We start from the raw sequence: 13647 nt of genomic DNA on the forward strand, positions 1-13647 counted from the left end.
TTCAAGACAATAAAAGGAGACATGTAACTGTCAGTAACTCTAAATCTATCATTTAGGCAGGCTTTTAAAAGCCTCTTGTTCTGAAGGGTTCTCATGTCACTTCAAATCAGCCAATCCTATTTGCCTTTGTTAAAGATTTTTTTGAACTATTTCTGATTCTTTGGTCATGGAGAAAGTAGATAATTATTTTTCAACTCATTCCACATTAACCACATGAGAACTAACAGACATTAGCAAGAAACACTTCAGCAGGTCATTAGAGGGATTTTGCACGCCATTAATTCAACACAGAAAGAATAATTATTCTTGTACAGCAACTGAGCATCTTTGCAAGGGTTCTCCATAAAGCAATACAAAAGAAAGACTCCAAATACTGTAGGAAAGCCAGAAGGTAAGTTTGAGTGTATTAAATACTAACTTTAAAATACCCCCAAATTCTCTGGAATTCCTTCCCATAATATTAATCATATTCATAATCAAAGCTGCAATTATGTGGCTACTTCAATCCATCTTCCTGAGGTTGCCCAGAGAGGTTGTGTTGTCTCCACCCCTGGAGATACGCAAAAGCCATCTTGACACAATCCTGGGCCACCTGCTCTAGGTGACCCTACTGGAGCAGGCGGGGACTAGATGATCTCCAAGGGTCCCTTCCAACCTCAACCATTCTGTGAACTATACAGAGGAATTCAGAATCCTCCTCAAGAAAGCATCAGGCCAATGGCATTTTGAATATTTCAAGAGCGTCACTAAAATATGATAATGCTGCAATCAGAGTGAGTTGCTATTATTTCTCTGACTAAATAAATTAAAGCCATTGCTACACAAACAAGTTACTGTCAGTCTGGCTCTGCACTTCCACTGAAGTGACTGCTCTACAATAACTGACTGTAGGCACACTCAGTCTGTTTAAACATGTACTGTTTTATTACCATTTAATTGACAGTTTAGCTATTGTAAATTGTCTCCAGTTTTCCAATTGTACCAGTCTATTCAAATTGTAACCTTAACTTGCCTAATAACTTAATCTTCTTTCCCTTATTCCACTCAATCTTCTGCATGAAGAGATAGTTGAAATCATCTCTCTCACTTCCCTCTCTAACACACACACAAGCAGAGCATGAAAGCAATTTTCCGTTAAAGACCATGGATTGCACAAAAAGAGAAGAAAAAAAATATTTTGGAAGAAAAGACAAAAAAGTCTTTTTTATTTACATTTGTCTTTTTTTTTCCTGAAAGGATGGACTTGATAATACTGTAGATACAGAGTAATACTTAAACTGCAATTTTTTTTATTATACATATAGCAACAAAATTCAATGTTAAATTTAGAACAAAAGCAAACACATTCATACTCAATATTTCTTACAAAAAGGCTAGTAATTTAATTCAACTACTGGTAGTGAAGGTGTAGAAGGAAGCATCAACACAGATTACACTGGTGACCCTGCTGAGCAGGGAGGTTGGACTAGATGATCTCCAGAGCTCCCTTCCAACCTTACTGATTCAGTGGTTCTATGATTAACTAACAAAGGCTAAGAACCAAGGGTTCCAAGAAGCCTGTAGAGCCTGTGCTTATTCCAGTACCAATACTCATTCATTGCTATACATAACTTATCTCTCTCTCAAGTAATGAATATTAAGGGACAGTACTCTGTCAGTTACTCAAAAAAATATTATCAACATTTCTTCAACTCTCCTATCTACAGTAAATATAAAGGAGTCAACCATTTGTGGTAAATAAAATTACCATGCAAAAAAAGAGAAACAGTAAGAGATACACTGCTATTATTAAGTAGTAAGATTTTATATCAGTTTCATCTCAAAATTTAAGTAATAATCAGAACTTCATACAGACAGATAGTAGGATTCTAAAACATTTAAGATTTCACAACAGAAATTTCCGCAACAACTCCTTAAGGAAGGGACTTCCATGTACAGATCAATCATTCCCAACCAGGTCTTTCTTCTGGTAACATTTCATCATGTTTATCTTCTGATAAAACAATAACATAAAACTCAAAGAACTCATTAACTCATTAAATTTTTCAGATTAAATCTCACTTTTTAAAACACTAACAATTGGCTTCCATTGTTGAAATTAATCTACAGTATCTAACGAATAGTAAAGCTAATAGAGGTTATCTGCTTTAAAATGTTTTTAATTCACTTGCACACAATTCACAAGCACAACCCTGAAACCATTTGCTTCTGAACAGCTTTTATACAATCTCATTCAGAATATGAAATAGAAAAAAAAAGATGTGCCATGATACAAACGTCAAGACCAAAATGTCGATTTGATAACACTCTCCAAAACAGTCAGAAGTTTCACAATTCTTGCATAGTATAGCCAAAGACTGTATAGTACGATTTGCAGTCATCTGTTATGAAGAATGAGCTGCAAGTCAAATCATCTCCCTTTATACAAAAAATCATGCAGCTCTTCTCTGTAATCCTGCAAATGGAATATCAGGGTAGAGTAGAGCAGCAGTCTATCAGACTTCCCCCTGAGTGCAGTTTTACACAGATATTTTCTGAGACATATAAAATATCCAACAGATTAGCTGCATCCATGCCAAAAGCCTGACCTTTAAGGACATGCTCCCAAAGCCACCTGAATGAAGATCGGCTATTAAGGCCTTAGTGTTCCAATATTGTGTAAATACTATCCTATCATGCCACTCTTAACAGGACGGATTTTAGTAGAGAACAATATGCTGTCGGCCTTCTACTGTATAGAACAGTCTTGACAAAAGAAAAAAAATCATAAAATGAATTGCAGCATTTCTCTCAGTGTCAAAATTAATACCTCCTCTTTCCTCAGCTGTACTTTCAGAGAAGTCGCAAGAACTTGGCAACCAAGTTACACAACAGATCAAAAGCTAATTAGAAGATGACAGAAAGAGAACACATACATGTTGTTTTCTTACACAGTCAGGATAAAAATATAGTGCTATATTTTCATTATTGTGTAAGATTTTTCAATGATCATGAAAAATTGAAGGCTTTCCCTAGAATATATGAAAGATTATGGAACGAATAATGTATAATGCTCCAACCTTTGCTAACCTTTGTGGTTAAGCCCAAATTTTAAAACTAAGGAAAAATATACCAGAAAAACTAAGTGCTATTTTTTGTAAATATTTGGGAACTATAATCAAAGAACCTTGCAAAGAAAACACAAGAAATGTCCTTCTGGAATTAAAGTTCTGGAATTTATTGCCACATTTTTCTAGAACAAAAAGAAAATGGGGAGATGTGCTGAAACGAAAACTTTTCTGGGTGTAAACCAAGGCTGAAAATATAATATTCCAATGACAGTAACTGGAGCAGACATGATATTTGTGATTCAAGTATGACAAGATAAATACATTTCTTTAAAAACTAAAGGACAATGTGATGGAACAGGAATACAAAAATAAAACTTGTGACAAACAATCTTTTATTAAATTGGTTATCAGACATAACTGTTTTTAAAAGTTATGTAAGCTTTCAAACAACATGTAACATACAGAGAGAAATTAACCCTACGGATTAGGATTTCGCTAGAGTGCTATAGGGTGGTTTTATCTTTTGTTTTGTTAAGTTGTATCTGCTAAGTTAACTTAACTTTACAGATGCAAGGGACAAATTCAGGAAAACTGTTCCAGATGGTAGAAATTTACATGAAAGGGGTTGTCAGCACATAATTTTTAAGCCTGCATGTCAAAAGGATAGAGAAAATATTAACATTATACTATCAAATTGAAAAGAAAGCAGTAAAAGAATAGGTTCAAAAAATTCATTTCAAGCTTTATCCTCCGAAACAAGATGCAGAGAAATCCATAATCACTAGAGACCTCACAGCTTTTATCACTGCACTACTCCATTCCATTTTTCTTGCCTGATGTTTTAAAATTAGTTGCTATGCAACCAAGCTATAAGCCTCACCATTTAATAATTCTTCCACTAATTGCAACAGAGAAAAGGAGCTTCAGTGTCTGGTTTTGTCATAGCACTGAATTCTCCCTGTATGGAGACCAATAACAATCCCTCAAAAACATTTTTATTGAACGTTTCTTACATCATCTGTTATAAAAGTAGTAACATATAAACCATAATCAAGCAATTTTGAATGCAATGACAATTAAAATATTTTACTAATAGCTCCACTGGCTTCATAGATTATTTTGACATGCTTCATCCCCTTCACCCTGCCCACTGCAAATATCTGGACTGGAATGGGAAACTAATGACACTGTGTATGCTTCTGTTGATCATGGGTTTTGTTTCACTTGGAAATTACTGAGCATCAAGCACTGAAAAAATCTAAAGATTTACTTTCTATTTAACAGCTGCTTTAACTACACATACGCACTATCTGAGCAACTGAAAAAGACCAATTGCGGCCCCTGCTGGTACCTAGTACTTCCATGAAACCGAGCACTGCCAAAAGAGTTTGAGCAACAAAGTCAGCAAATTTCCTACTGAAAAAATAAAACTTAAATATAACATATTATAGTAATAACATGAACAGAGAATACACAGTGACCAAAAAAATCACAGCTATCAACAGTATCTACATCTTTAACTATGTCACTTATTTTAAAATGTCTCAAGCTAGAGGACTTTGTAAAAAAGTGTTTTTCACCTTTGTAAAGTTCATTCAGTAGAGCAATGTCAGTGATGAAACAGAATCCAATAAAATGCATGGTGCTTTCTACCTCCTTTAACATACAAAAATGCTGATATAATTCAATGATGCATGGCAGCGTAATAATTAATTTACTAATAAGACTAGAAGTCATAGGGTATCTCATAACCTCACCAATGAACCATGAGACTAAAATACCATCCTGTTCATTCATTTGGATCATTTCATAAATTTTACAAATGAACTTTGGCTGTATCATTTCTCTCTTCCTAAATGTTATCATTTAGAATTTATTGATACATACACAAAAAGTAAACACAAAGAAAGTCACCTCACACACACAACACACCACCACCATCACCCCAGAGCTTTCAGACTAAAGCCATATCTACCAGCTCAGTTATCAAACTTTATGTAGAATCAGGCAAATAAAAGCATACTGGCTTACATTATAGCTGGTCATCCTGCACATTTGTGGGAAGATAAAGGATTAAAAATGAGACAAATATACTGCCCGTACCTCCACTAATCTCCTTCCCACAACAAAAGCTATTTTATCTATTCCAACCCCATTCTTAATACTATTAAGCATAAAACTGTCCTCCACCTTACCCCTAACTAAGGGTTTTCTTTATGAAAGCCCACATTCATGTTTGCAATGCTTTTTCCCCATATTAGAAGCACAGATGTAGTGTACACAGAATGAGCTTTGGTTTGGTGTTTTTTTCTTCCTAGGTATTAAGAAAGTAGGAAAAATAATTAGGATCACACCAAAACCTACCATTAGCATTTTCACAGCTTGCACAGACTTGAAGATGTTAATCAAATTAAATCATTACTGTTCATTTAACTGCTAGAGCCACATCTAGCATAAGGGTATTTCTAGCAGTTCTGTGGAAAAAAAGGCTAATGTCTACAACCTGAGATCTGCTAAATCAAAAATATTTTAGAGCAGTCATTTCTAATAGTAGCCACATATCAGAAATGAAATGTTATATGCTTGTCCAAACAGATCTTATTGATACAAAAACAGAAACTAAAAGTTGAAAAGCTTGAAAAGCTAATTTTGAGAGGTATACTCCATCAATCTAAACACATCAAGAATGTACTTACTAATTGTCATGGATTCTGGCACAGTGGCTGAAGGCAACATACTGCTTAAATTGTTCACTTGGGCAGGAGGACTGACTTCCATTCTAGTTAACGGGGAAAAAATATTATCAGTTAATGAAAAAAAAAAAAAAATCCTGAATCCAAAGGTTTAAACAAGGATTGCAGAAACTAGAACAGAAGTGTCAGTAACTATTCAAAACATGTAGTTATACATTGAAAACAAACATATGCAACCAACTTAAATTTAACTACCCTTTAATGTATTTGTTGTGAATCTGATCTAACAATCTATATACATAAAGATCCAAACCAACAAGCCATGGGGAGGGGGGGGATGATAAAAAAACAACATAAAATCTATTTTCAAAATCTAGAGGATATATCTGCATATTATTCGACATAACTACTCAACTCCATTAAGGTAATTAGGAAAAGTTCAATATACAAGAAAACTATATAAGGGAAGTGCTAGCTTTGTATTTGTCTTTCCAAACACTTACAAGATCAGCCTGATTAACAGCTTTTTTTTCCCCGTACTGAGCGTAAGTGTTGTGTATGTGATAGGTAACAATAACAAGCTGGTAGCTATAGGGTGAAGGGTTTCTTTGTTTTTTGTTTTTTGGTTTTTTTTTTCCCCTTTTTCCCTTTTAAGAAAACAAATTTGACATGTACCTGTAAGGAAGATTAGATCTTCTCTGAACTAGTCCTACTGCAAGAACGCTTTCATGCCCCTCTCCATTCTCCAAGTTATCTAAAGTAGAATACACAAGTTTTTTTTTTTTTTTTTTAAGTTAACAGTATTTTAAAAGAAAATCCAAAAGAAAAGCAGAAGCAAGATAGTTAGTTAATTTGCAACTAATCTTTACTATCACTTTTAAACATTTTGGATTCTTTCTCCAAAACTGAGTTTACATACTGATATTTTATACTGATAACAACTTTGCATAGCTGTGAAGAGCCTCTTATTGAAGATCTTTTTGCAAACCCCAGGAGTTTAATAAAAACATGACACTTGTAACTCATTACAAATCTATTTGCTGCTTGCAGGGAGAGAATTTGTAGTTAGTCCCCAGCTGAACCCTTGCAAAAGCACTAGTTCCTTATGTATTCCCAGTAAAGCATGATGACTTTTCCTGGCTGTTACACCTGTGTACCAAATATAAGGAATCAGCTAGATTATGAGACACTTTTCAAAAAAAATCATGCATAATATGAACCTATACACAGATCTACAGCCCACAGGAGCAAAACATACACACTACAGGGCCTGTCATGATAGCAGCTCAGGTGAAAGGAAACAAACAAAAATCCTTCTGCAACTGCATCCAAAAAAAAAAAAAAAAAAAAATATTTAAACACACATTACTGACATTTTCTGCATGTAATTATGCAAGACCTAAAGTTACTATAAGCAATCCTAAAAGCATGTGCTACAGTAGCACAAAATTCAAACAGCAGGAAATCTGTAAGAAAAAGTTGATGGAAATTAGAGTCACGTAAGGATGATCATGCAGGGGAAAGCTTGTTTTGCAAACTGTAGAGTTTACTGAAGCTCAACTCCTATCTGCATATTACATTTTTTCTTTCAGGCAACTGAATTTTTACTCAAGCTTTCTCACCTACAGGTACATGCAAATATGATATGTCCTGAAACTTCTCTGAAGCATTGCAACAGACTAGAACTGAAAATGCTCATACTGGCATAGTTCACAATATACAAGGTTGTATTTCTAATGTATATGTCTTGTCATTTATCTGTGTAAACCAAAAAAATAGGTTAAATTATATACTTGAGAAGAGCACATTAAGTATGTTTTAGCAACAGCAGTGTCATATTAATGATCAACTTTTCAGTTATTGGGTTGAACTGCTTTCCGAAAAAATTATCCCACATTCTCTGTTGTTCATACAGCAAAAGTGTATCTTCCAAAGTCAAGCACACAGGTGCTTAAGGCTTTCAACCTCATTAAATTCTGATTATGTCCAGGGAGAGAGCAACCATACCTGTGTGTATTCATTGTCCCTATTGGTCACTATTGCCGTTTGGGTTTCATGAAGGTTATTAGTGAAAACTGCCTGCAAACTGATCTCCATCAGCACAGGATTGTTCAGAAGGGCCCAGTGACAGCATAGAAAGTTGAAATCAGGAAATCAGATAACAGAATCAGTGTTGTTGTTTGTAAACAGTGTTGAAGACTATTCCTTTCACCAGCACAATACCATGGTGTTCTGGGTTGCACACTGGACAAAGAGGCTACCACAAGAGAAGAGGACAGAAAGAGTTGAATATAGCAAATCAAAATGGGCCTGAAATTGGTTCTCTCTTGTACCCAAGCTCTGTCTACAAAACAGGTCTGAGACGAAGCAATATTACACCAGCTACGATAATAACAGAGTAGAAGGCAATATTCCTGACAGTATATGAAAATATCACTGAACATCATTGAACTGTGAACTGCACAGAACTGATGCACAAAACTCTGCAGTTGAGTAGCAAATGGCTAAGTTAGAGTGCTCTGAATGTATAAGCACGTGAGCCCATCATAGAAAGGTACTGTACTGAGAATGCTACTAACCATTTTACCTTTGCAATGTTCTCTTTTAAGTGTATATGAAAAGTCATTCTCATGTGGTAACTCAATGAGTTGATTCAAATACAGTCTACTCCGAGTTCTGCCTATTTTGATTCATATTTCACTCACATTTCACAGAATCAGTAAGATTGGAAGGGACCTCTGGAGATCCAGCCTCCCACAGATTTCCTGGTGCTGGTTCACTGGGGCTTGAAGCCAGGACCTTCAGCATGTAAAGCACATGTAATAACCACTACACTATCCCTCTACCCCAAAGCATCACTTAACTAGAATGTCCTCTTTACTGTTCGGGCTGCACTTAAAATACTATCTGCAGCAGTAATTAGTCAGGCTGGCAATTAGTCAAGACATCCTGCTGGAAATAGTTTAAGAACTGAAGTACATACAATCTACATAGGTAAACTTTCATGAATGAATGAAAGGTCACTTGTAGCAGACCGGATAATTAGAGTTCTACCAAAAACTACCTGGAGACCAACAGATCCATGATGCTTCTGTATAAGTCTACTTGGTACTCCAGCATTATGTACTCCAGTCTCAGAAGTTATTCAGTAGAACTAGAAGAAATACAGTGAAGGGCAACGAGAACTAACAGAACAGAGAAAGCTTTCAGACAAGGAAGGAACAAGGAGGCTAAGACTCTTCAGTTTGGAAGAGTCAATGGCGTTTGAGATACAAACTGCTGACTGCATGAAATATATAAATAGTGCATTATTATTCTTTTTCTCTTCTTTTCTCTTACTTTTTATCTCTGTAACACAAGAACTGAAAGTTATCAGCAGGCCTTGTTAAAACCAGAAAAATGGTCACATACAATGAACAAAGACTCTCTACCATCTCCTTAACAGAAGTAAGTCCCTGTGACACTTACTGTTGGCTGCTCTGGTAATCTGTTTCCAGTATGAAATCTTAACTTGGTCTCTGACTTTTGATTTCAGATATTGACTGATTACTCCTGATTCCATGCTGGTATTATGACATTTAAGTGGCTACTAGTTCCCTAATTCAACTGCATGCTCTCAATTTTTTTCCCCCAATATAAACAGTAACATGTGCTTGTCTTCCAAGTTTTCAATCTGGAATAGTCCATCAATATTTATAAATCTATGGTCTATTTCTAACAGTGTCTGTATAAACTCCTTTAAGAGAACAAGTTCATACGCACTCTGCAACAAACTACCTAATGCTTTCTAAATCTATTCCTTTATGAAATGGATAATGTGGAAGGACAAGGGAAAAAAAATGAAAATTACTTTCTATTTTTCTGAAATACTGGCACTTCTTAATATATACAGTATACAAAAATATGGCAGAGGGCAGTATAACATTATTATATGAGTTATGTTATTTTTATCACCTTAATTATGGAATGTTAAAAAGTAAACCGCATTTTTTCACAGCTCTTCAATTAACGGACCATTGAAACTCTTGGAATGTTTACTGTACACCGAAAAATGAGAAAATATTTTTACCATTAAAACAAGTTATATGAATGCTGCTGAGACATATTTTTAGTGGTCACTGAAATAAGAATATATATCTAAGGTTTTATATAAGCAGGGCTTTATAAACAACCAGCAAAATAACAACATTCTACTCCCAATTTTATTCCTCCAACTTGTATGTCTTTGATTTCATCAACTTAATGGACAATAATAGTAGTGAGTTTTAGCAGGGTCTTCCAGTTTATGTCCCCAAATACAACAAATTAATGCTATCTCAAGAGCTAAGCAAACCTTTTCAAAAGCCAGATTTTGGTGGGTATGTTTTGTTTTTAATACCAATACAGATACTGAAAAACTCTAGAAGAAAGTATTATATCTTTCAGTATTCAGCTAAAGCTGGCAGATGCCAAACCTAGTACATTAAAATCTGCACTACACTAAATCTCTGTTAACTTGTTGTACCAAGCATACACCCTGGGGATTTGGGCAACTATGCCATCCATATATTTTATCTAACAAGAAGAAAACAGCAGCTTATATCTAACATGAACGTACAAGAAAGTTCCACAACTGCTTTTTAGATATAGGAAAGCTAGTACCACTTCTGCCTTTCTCAAGACCTACCACTACCAGTTCCTTTTGCTTTTTTTTTTTTTTTTTTTTTTGTAAAATCTTAGCTGTAAGATCCAGATGTTTTCCTACCTCTGATCCTTCCCATTGCTTTCTTCAATAACTTCTCCAATTGATCCACATCATACCCAAAACAGCATACAGTACTGCAGCTGAGGCCTCAGAGCCAAATGAGCATAATCTTACAAATGACACTTTCATTTAGGCATCTCCGTACAAAGTGTGCTTTTACTGCTGAAGCACAGCATTGCTGACTCACTACCAGCTTGTGACCCACTCTAATTCCCATATCCTTTTCTGAAGAAGTATTTTCTAGCCAATTATTCTTCATCTTGTATTTAAACAAATAATGACTTGTATTGAACTGCATCCAATATTTGAGAGTGTCTCCAATCTGCCAAGATTAATTTGAATTCAAATTCTCTAACACATTTGCAGCTTCTTCCACCTTAGTGGCATCCACAAATTGGATACAAAATTCTGCTCTACTCCGACATTGATAAATCCTTTTCAAGTAGATACCTTAAAGATGAGCTAAGTGCAAGGCTACTCAAATGGAGAACTTTAATCCAGGTCCAGAATAAATTTTATTTATCCCCCCCACCTAATCCCAGCTGTGCGATACCTCCTGTATTCTTTCAATCTCGTATTTCTTACCACTGTCTCACACTGGAAATTCTGAAATCAGGTAAAATTAAAATACCTACCGATTTGTGAGTAAGAGCCAACAGCACTGACAGGAAATAGAACATCTGAGTCATCGTTCAGGACCTGTAGAGGAGTCCAACTGCATATTTGTGAACTGCAAGCACTGGTTTCATGAAGCCTAGAGTTAAAGAAAAATTTTTTTAAGAAGTATTCTTATAGTCAACATTAATTTTCACAACATTTTCATTTCTTTCAGGCACATTGCTTAAAAACCAAAACAACAACAACAAAAAAACGCACCCATCCACCCTGCCTGCTAGTTTCTTGGTTCAAACATCACAAATCCACAGGACAGACTATCACAAAGCAGACGAAAAGCAGTGTTTTCCTCCTCCCCCCTGCTCTGCAAATGAATCTCAGTCAGAGATGAAGAAGGAATATCAGTATCTAAAGTTTTTATGAGATTGTCTTATTTAATTATATACTCTGATATTAGCAGGTTTCCTCTATTTAAGAGGCACTGTTTTATTGTGAGGCCAAAATCTAGCTGATATCATACTAAGAAAACTTCAAGTCAGAATTGGCCTAGCTTTAACATCCAACTTGAAAACTCAAAATTCTGATTTTCAGTGGAACTTAGAACCAAACTACCACCACCACACTAGTCCACTAGTCCAGATGGTTCCAGGATTTCTGTTAGCCAAATGAATTTGACAGTACACATAAAGTACAAATGGGGGGGAGAGGTTATAAGAGAGCGTGAGAAAAATTATTATTGGCTCCTTCACTAAAATTACTTACTTTCCAGAAGCTCCAATTTCACCTTCTGTGCCTTTATTTCCTAATGTTTTTCCACACAGCTCATCTTCATTTTCATCTATATCTTCATCATCAATACTCTTCACATCTAGTTTCTGGTATTCATACTCTCCATTCATAAACACTGAATTGCTTTTCCACAAATGGTTACTTTCATTCCCATTCAATTTTTCAAGATTGCCTTCAGATGAGGGTAACACAAAAACTGAAGACATGTCTGAATTCTCCTCTGAACTTTCTCCTGTGACCAGAGCCTTTATAGCATCCCCAAAGTTTTGCTCATCTTCCTCTTCGTCAAATGAGATAATATTTGTCACTCTCTTCTTCTTTTTTCGGTCTTTTTTAGATCTTAAATCTGGTAGCAACAGAAAGGTGTGCATATTTAAAAAAAAAAAAAAAAAAGAAACTTTTTTTCCTTAAAAGAGCTTAAGTTCTAAAAGAAGAAGAGTTGATATTAAAAGAGCAAGAAAGGGTGAACAGTTATGATTTTCAGACATTGATTAAAGAAAACTTAATCCTGAAAAGTCGCCTGAAATTTGAAAATAATTAATAGCAATCTTTATTTTTTAATCATGGCTTAATGAAAGTTTATTGCGTTATTTTAGATAAGAAAATTCTGGGGACATTTTAGAACAAATATCTCAAGTTTGAGTAATTATTCAAATAAAAATGGGTTAAAATACCAAAAAGAATGACAGAAGGCAAGATAGGAAACAAAACGAAAGGCACTTAAATCCACAAGGCATTTTATCATCTTTTGTACACATGAACTTTTAAATCTTTAACACATTTATTTTATATGCCTTAAATAATTCAGATTTTGAAAAGATATTTTGGAGGTGCATTTAAGATAGTGTTTTACTGGAAGGGGAAAAACAATCAACAATCTTATAAAAAAAATTTTAAGGTTAGCCTTCCAGCCACCTTACCCTAGGGACTAAGGTTAATGCTTACTGAAGAACATGCCTACACAACAAAGGCAACATGAAACACTTCTGGAAATAAATAAATATTTGCAAGCAACTAGAGATAGTTTTATTTATATTCTGGACAGAGAACAGACAATTTTCAGGGAAAAAAAATATATTTACTCCCTCTGCTAATTAGTTTAGTCCTGAAATACAATGAAATCCTTTCCAATAAGAGTACATCTACCCTGTGACTGTAGTATTTTTAAATAATAATCTGTTCTCACCAGTTAAAATGTGCATATGAAGCTAAGTTCTTGGAAAATTGGAGTACTCCAAGAACCATCAGAAAATCATTTACCCAGACAAGTTACATCGCAACTAAACTGTTTTGTTTAATTCAAGTCCCACTATTATATATTCATAGGAGACATTAATGAATTTTTAAGAGCAAGAGGAAGCCACAGGCCCTTCTGAATGTACATAGAATTCTAGCAAAGAGCACTTATCTTAATGGAAACATTTGACTTACTCTAATATTCCATATACTATGGCATTTAAACATACCTATTTAAGTGAAGTTTTATTGTACACTGTACAGTCTATGTACTGTATTTGTATGCATATATCATAAATGATGTCAAAGAGGCATACGTAACATATGGTCAACTACCATGTTACTCCTCCTTTAAAATCTATTCTATATGATCAAAGTTATCCCAATTCAAGTATTATTTTAGTCTCATTGAAAGCCCTGAACAACAAAAGCTTTACTTCAGTTTGTTTTAGAAGACTTTGCTTTAAGACAACAGTCCACTTTAAATGCTAATAGGAAAAGTAAATCTGTTTTCTACATC

At 34.8% G+C, this 13647-nt stretch overlaps 1 protein-coding gene across 3 annotated transcripts in view; it reads right to left on the reverse strand.

Moving 5' to 3' along the window:
- SNX29 (sorting nexin 29) overlaps positions 1 to 13647 on the reverse strand; it is a 138235-nt gene that overhangs the window by 106444 nt on the left and 18144 nt on the right. For all 3 annotated transcript variants that reach the window (XM_062588537.1, XM_062588539.1, XM_062588538.1), the window contains 4 exons: positions 11865 to 12237; positions 11123 to 11241; positions 6419 to 6497; positions 5747 to 5829 (listed from right to left, as the gene is read on the reverse strand). In XM_062588537.1, the coding sequence (XP_062444521.1) occupies positions 5747 to 5829; positions 6419 to 6497; positions 11123 to 11241; positions 11865 to 12237 (654 nt within the window). The remainder of the gene's footprint in view (positions 1 to 5746; positions 5830 to 6418; positions 6498 to 11122; positions 11242 to 11864; positions 12238 to 13647) is intronic.

Source organism: Rhea pennata, chromosome 15 (assembly GCF_028389875.1).
Source record: "Rhea pennata isolate bPtePen1 chromosome 15, bPtePen1.pri, whole genome shotgun sequence".
Classification (NCBI taxonomy): domain Eukaryota; kingdom Metazoa; phylum Chordata; class Aves; order Rheiformes; family Rheidae; genus Rhea; species Rhea pennata.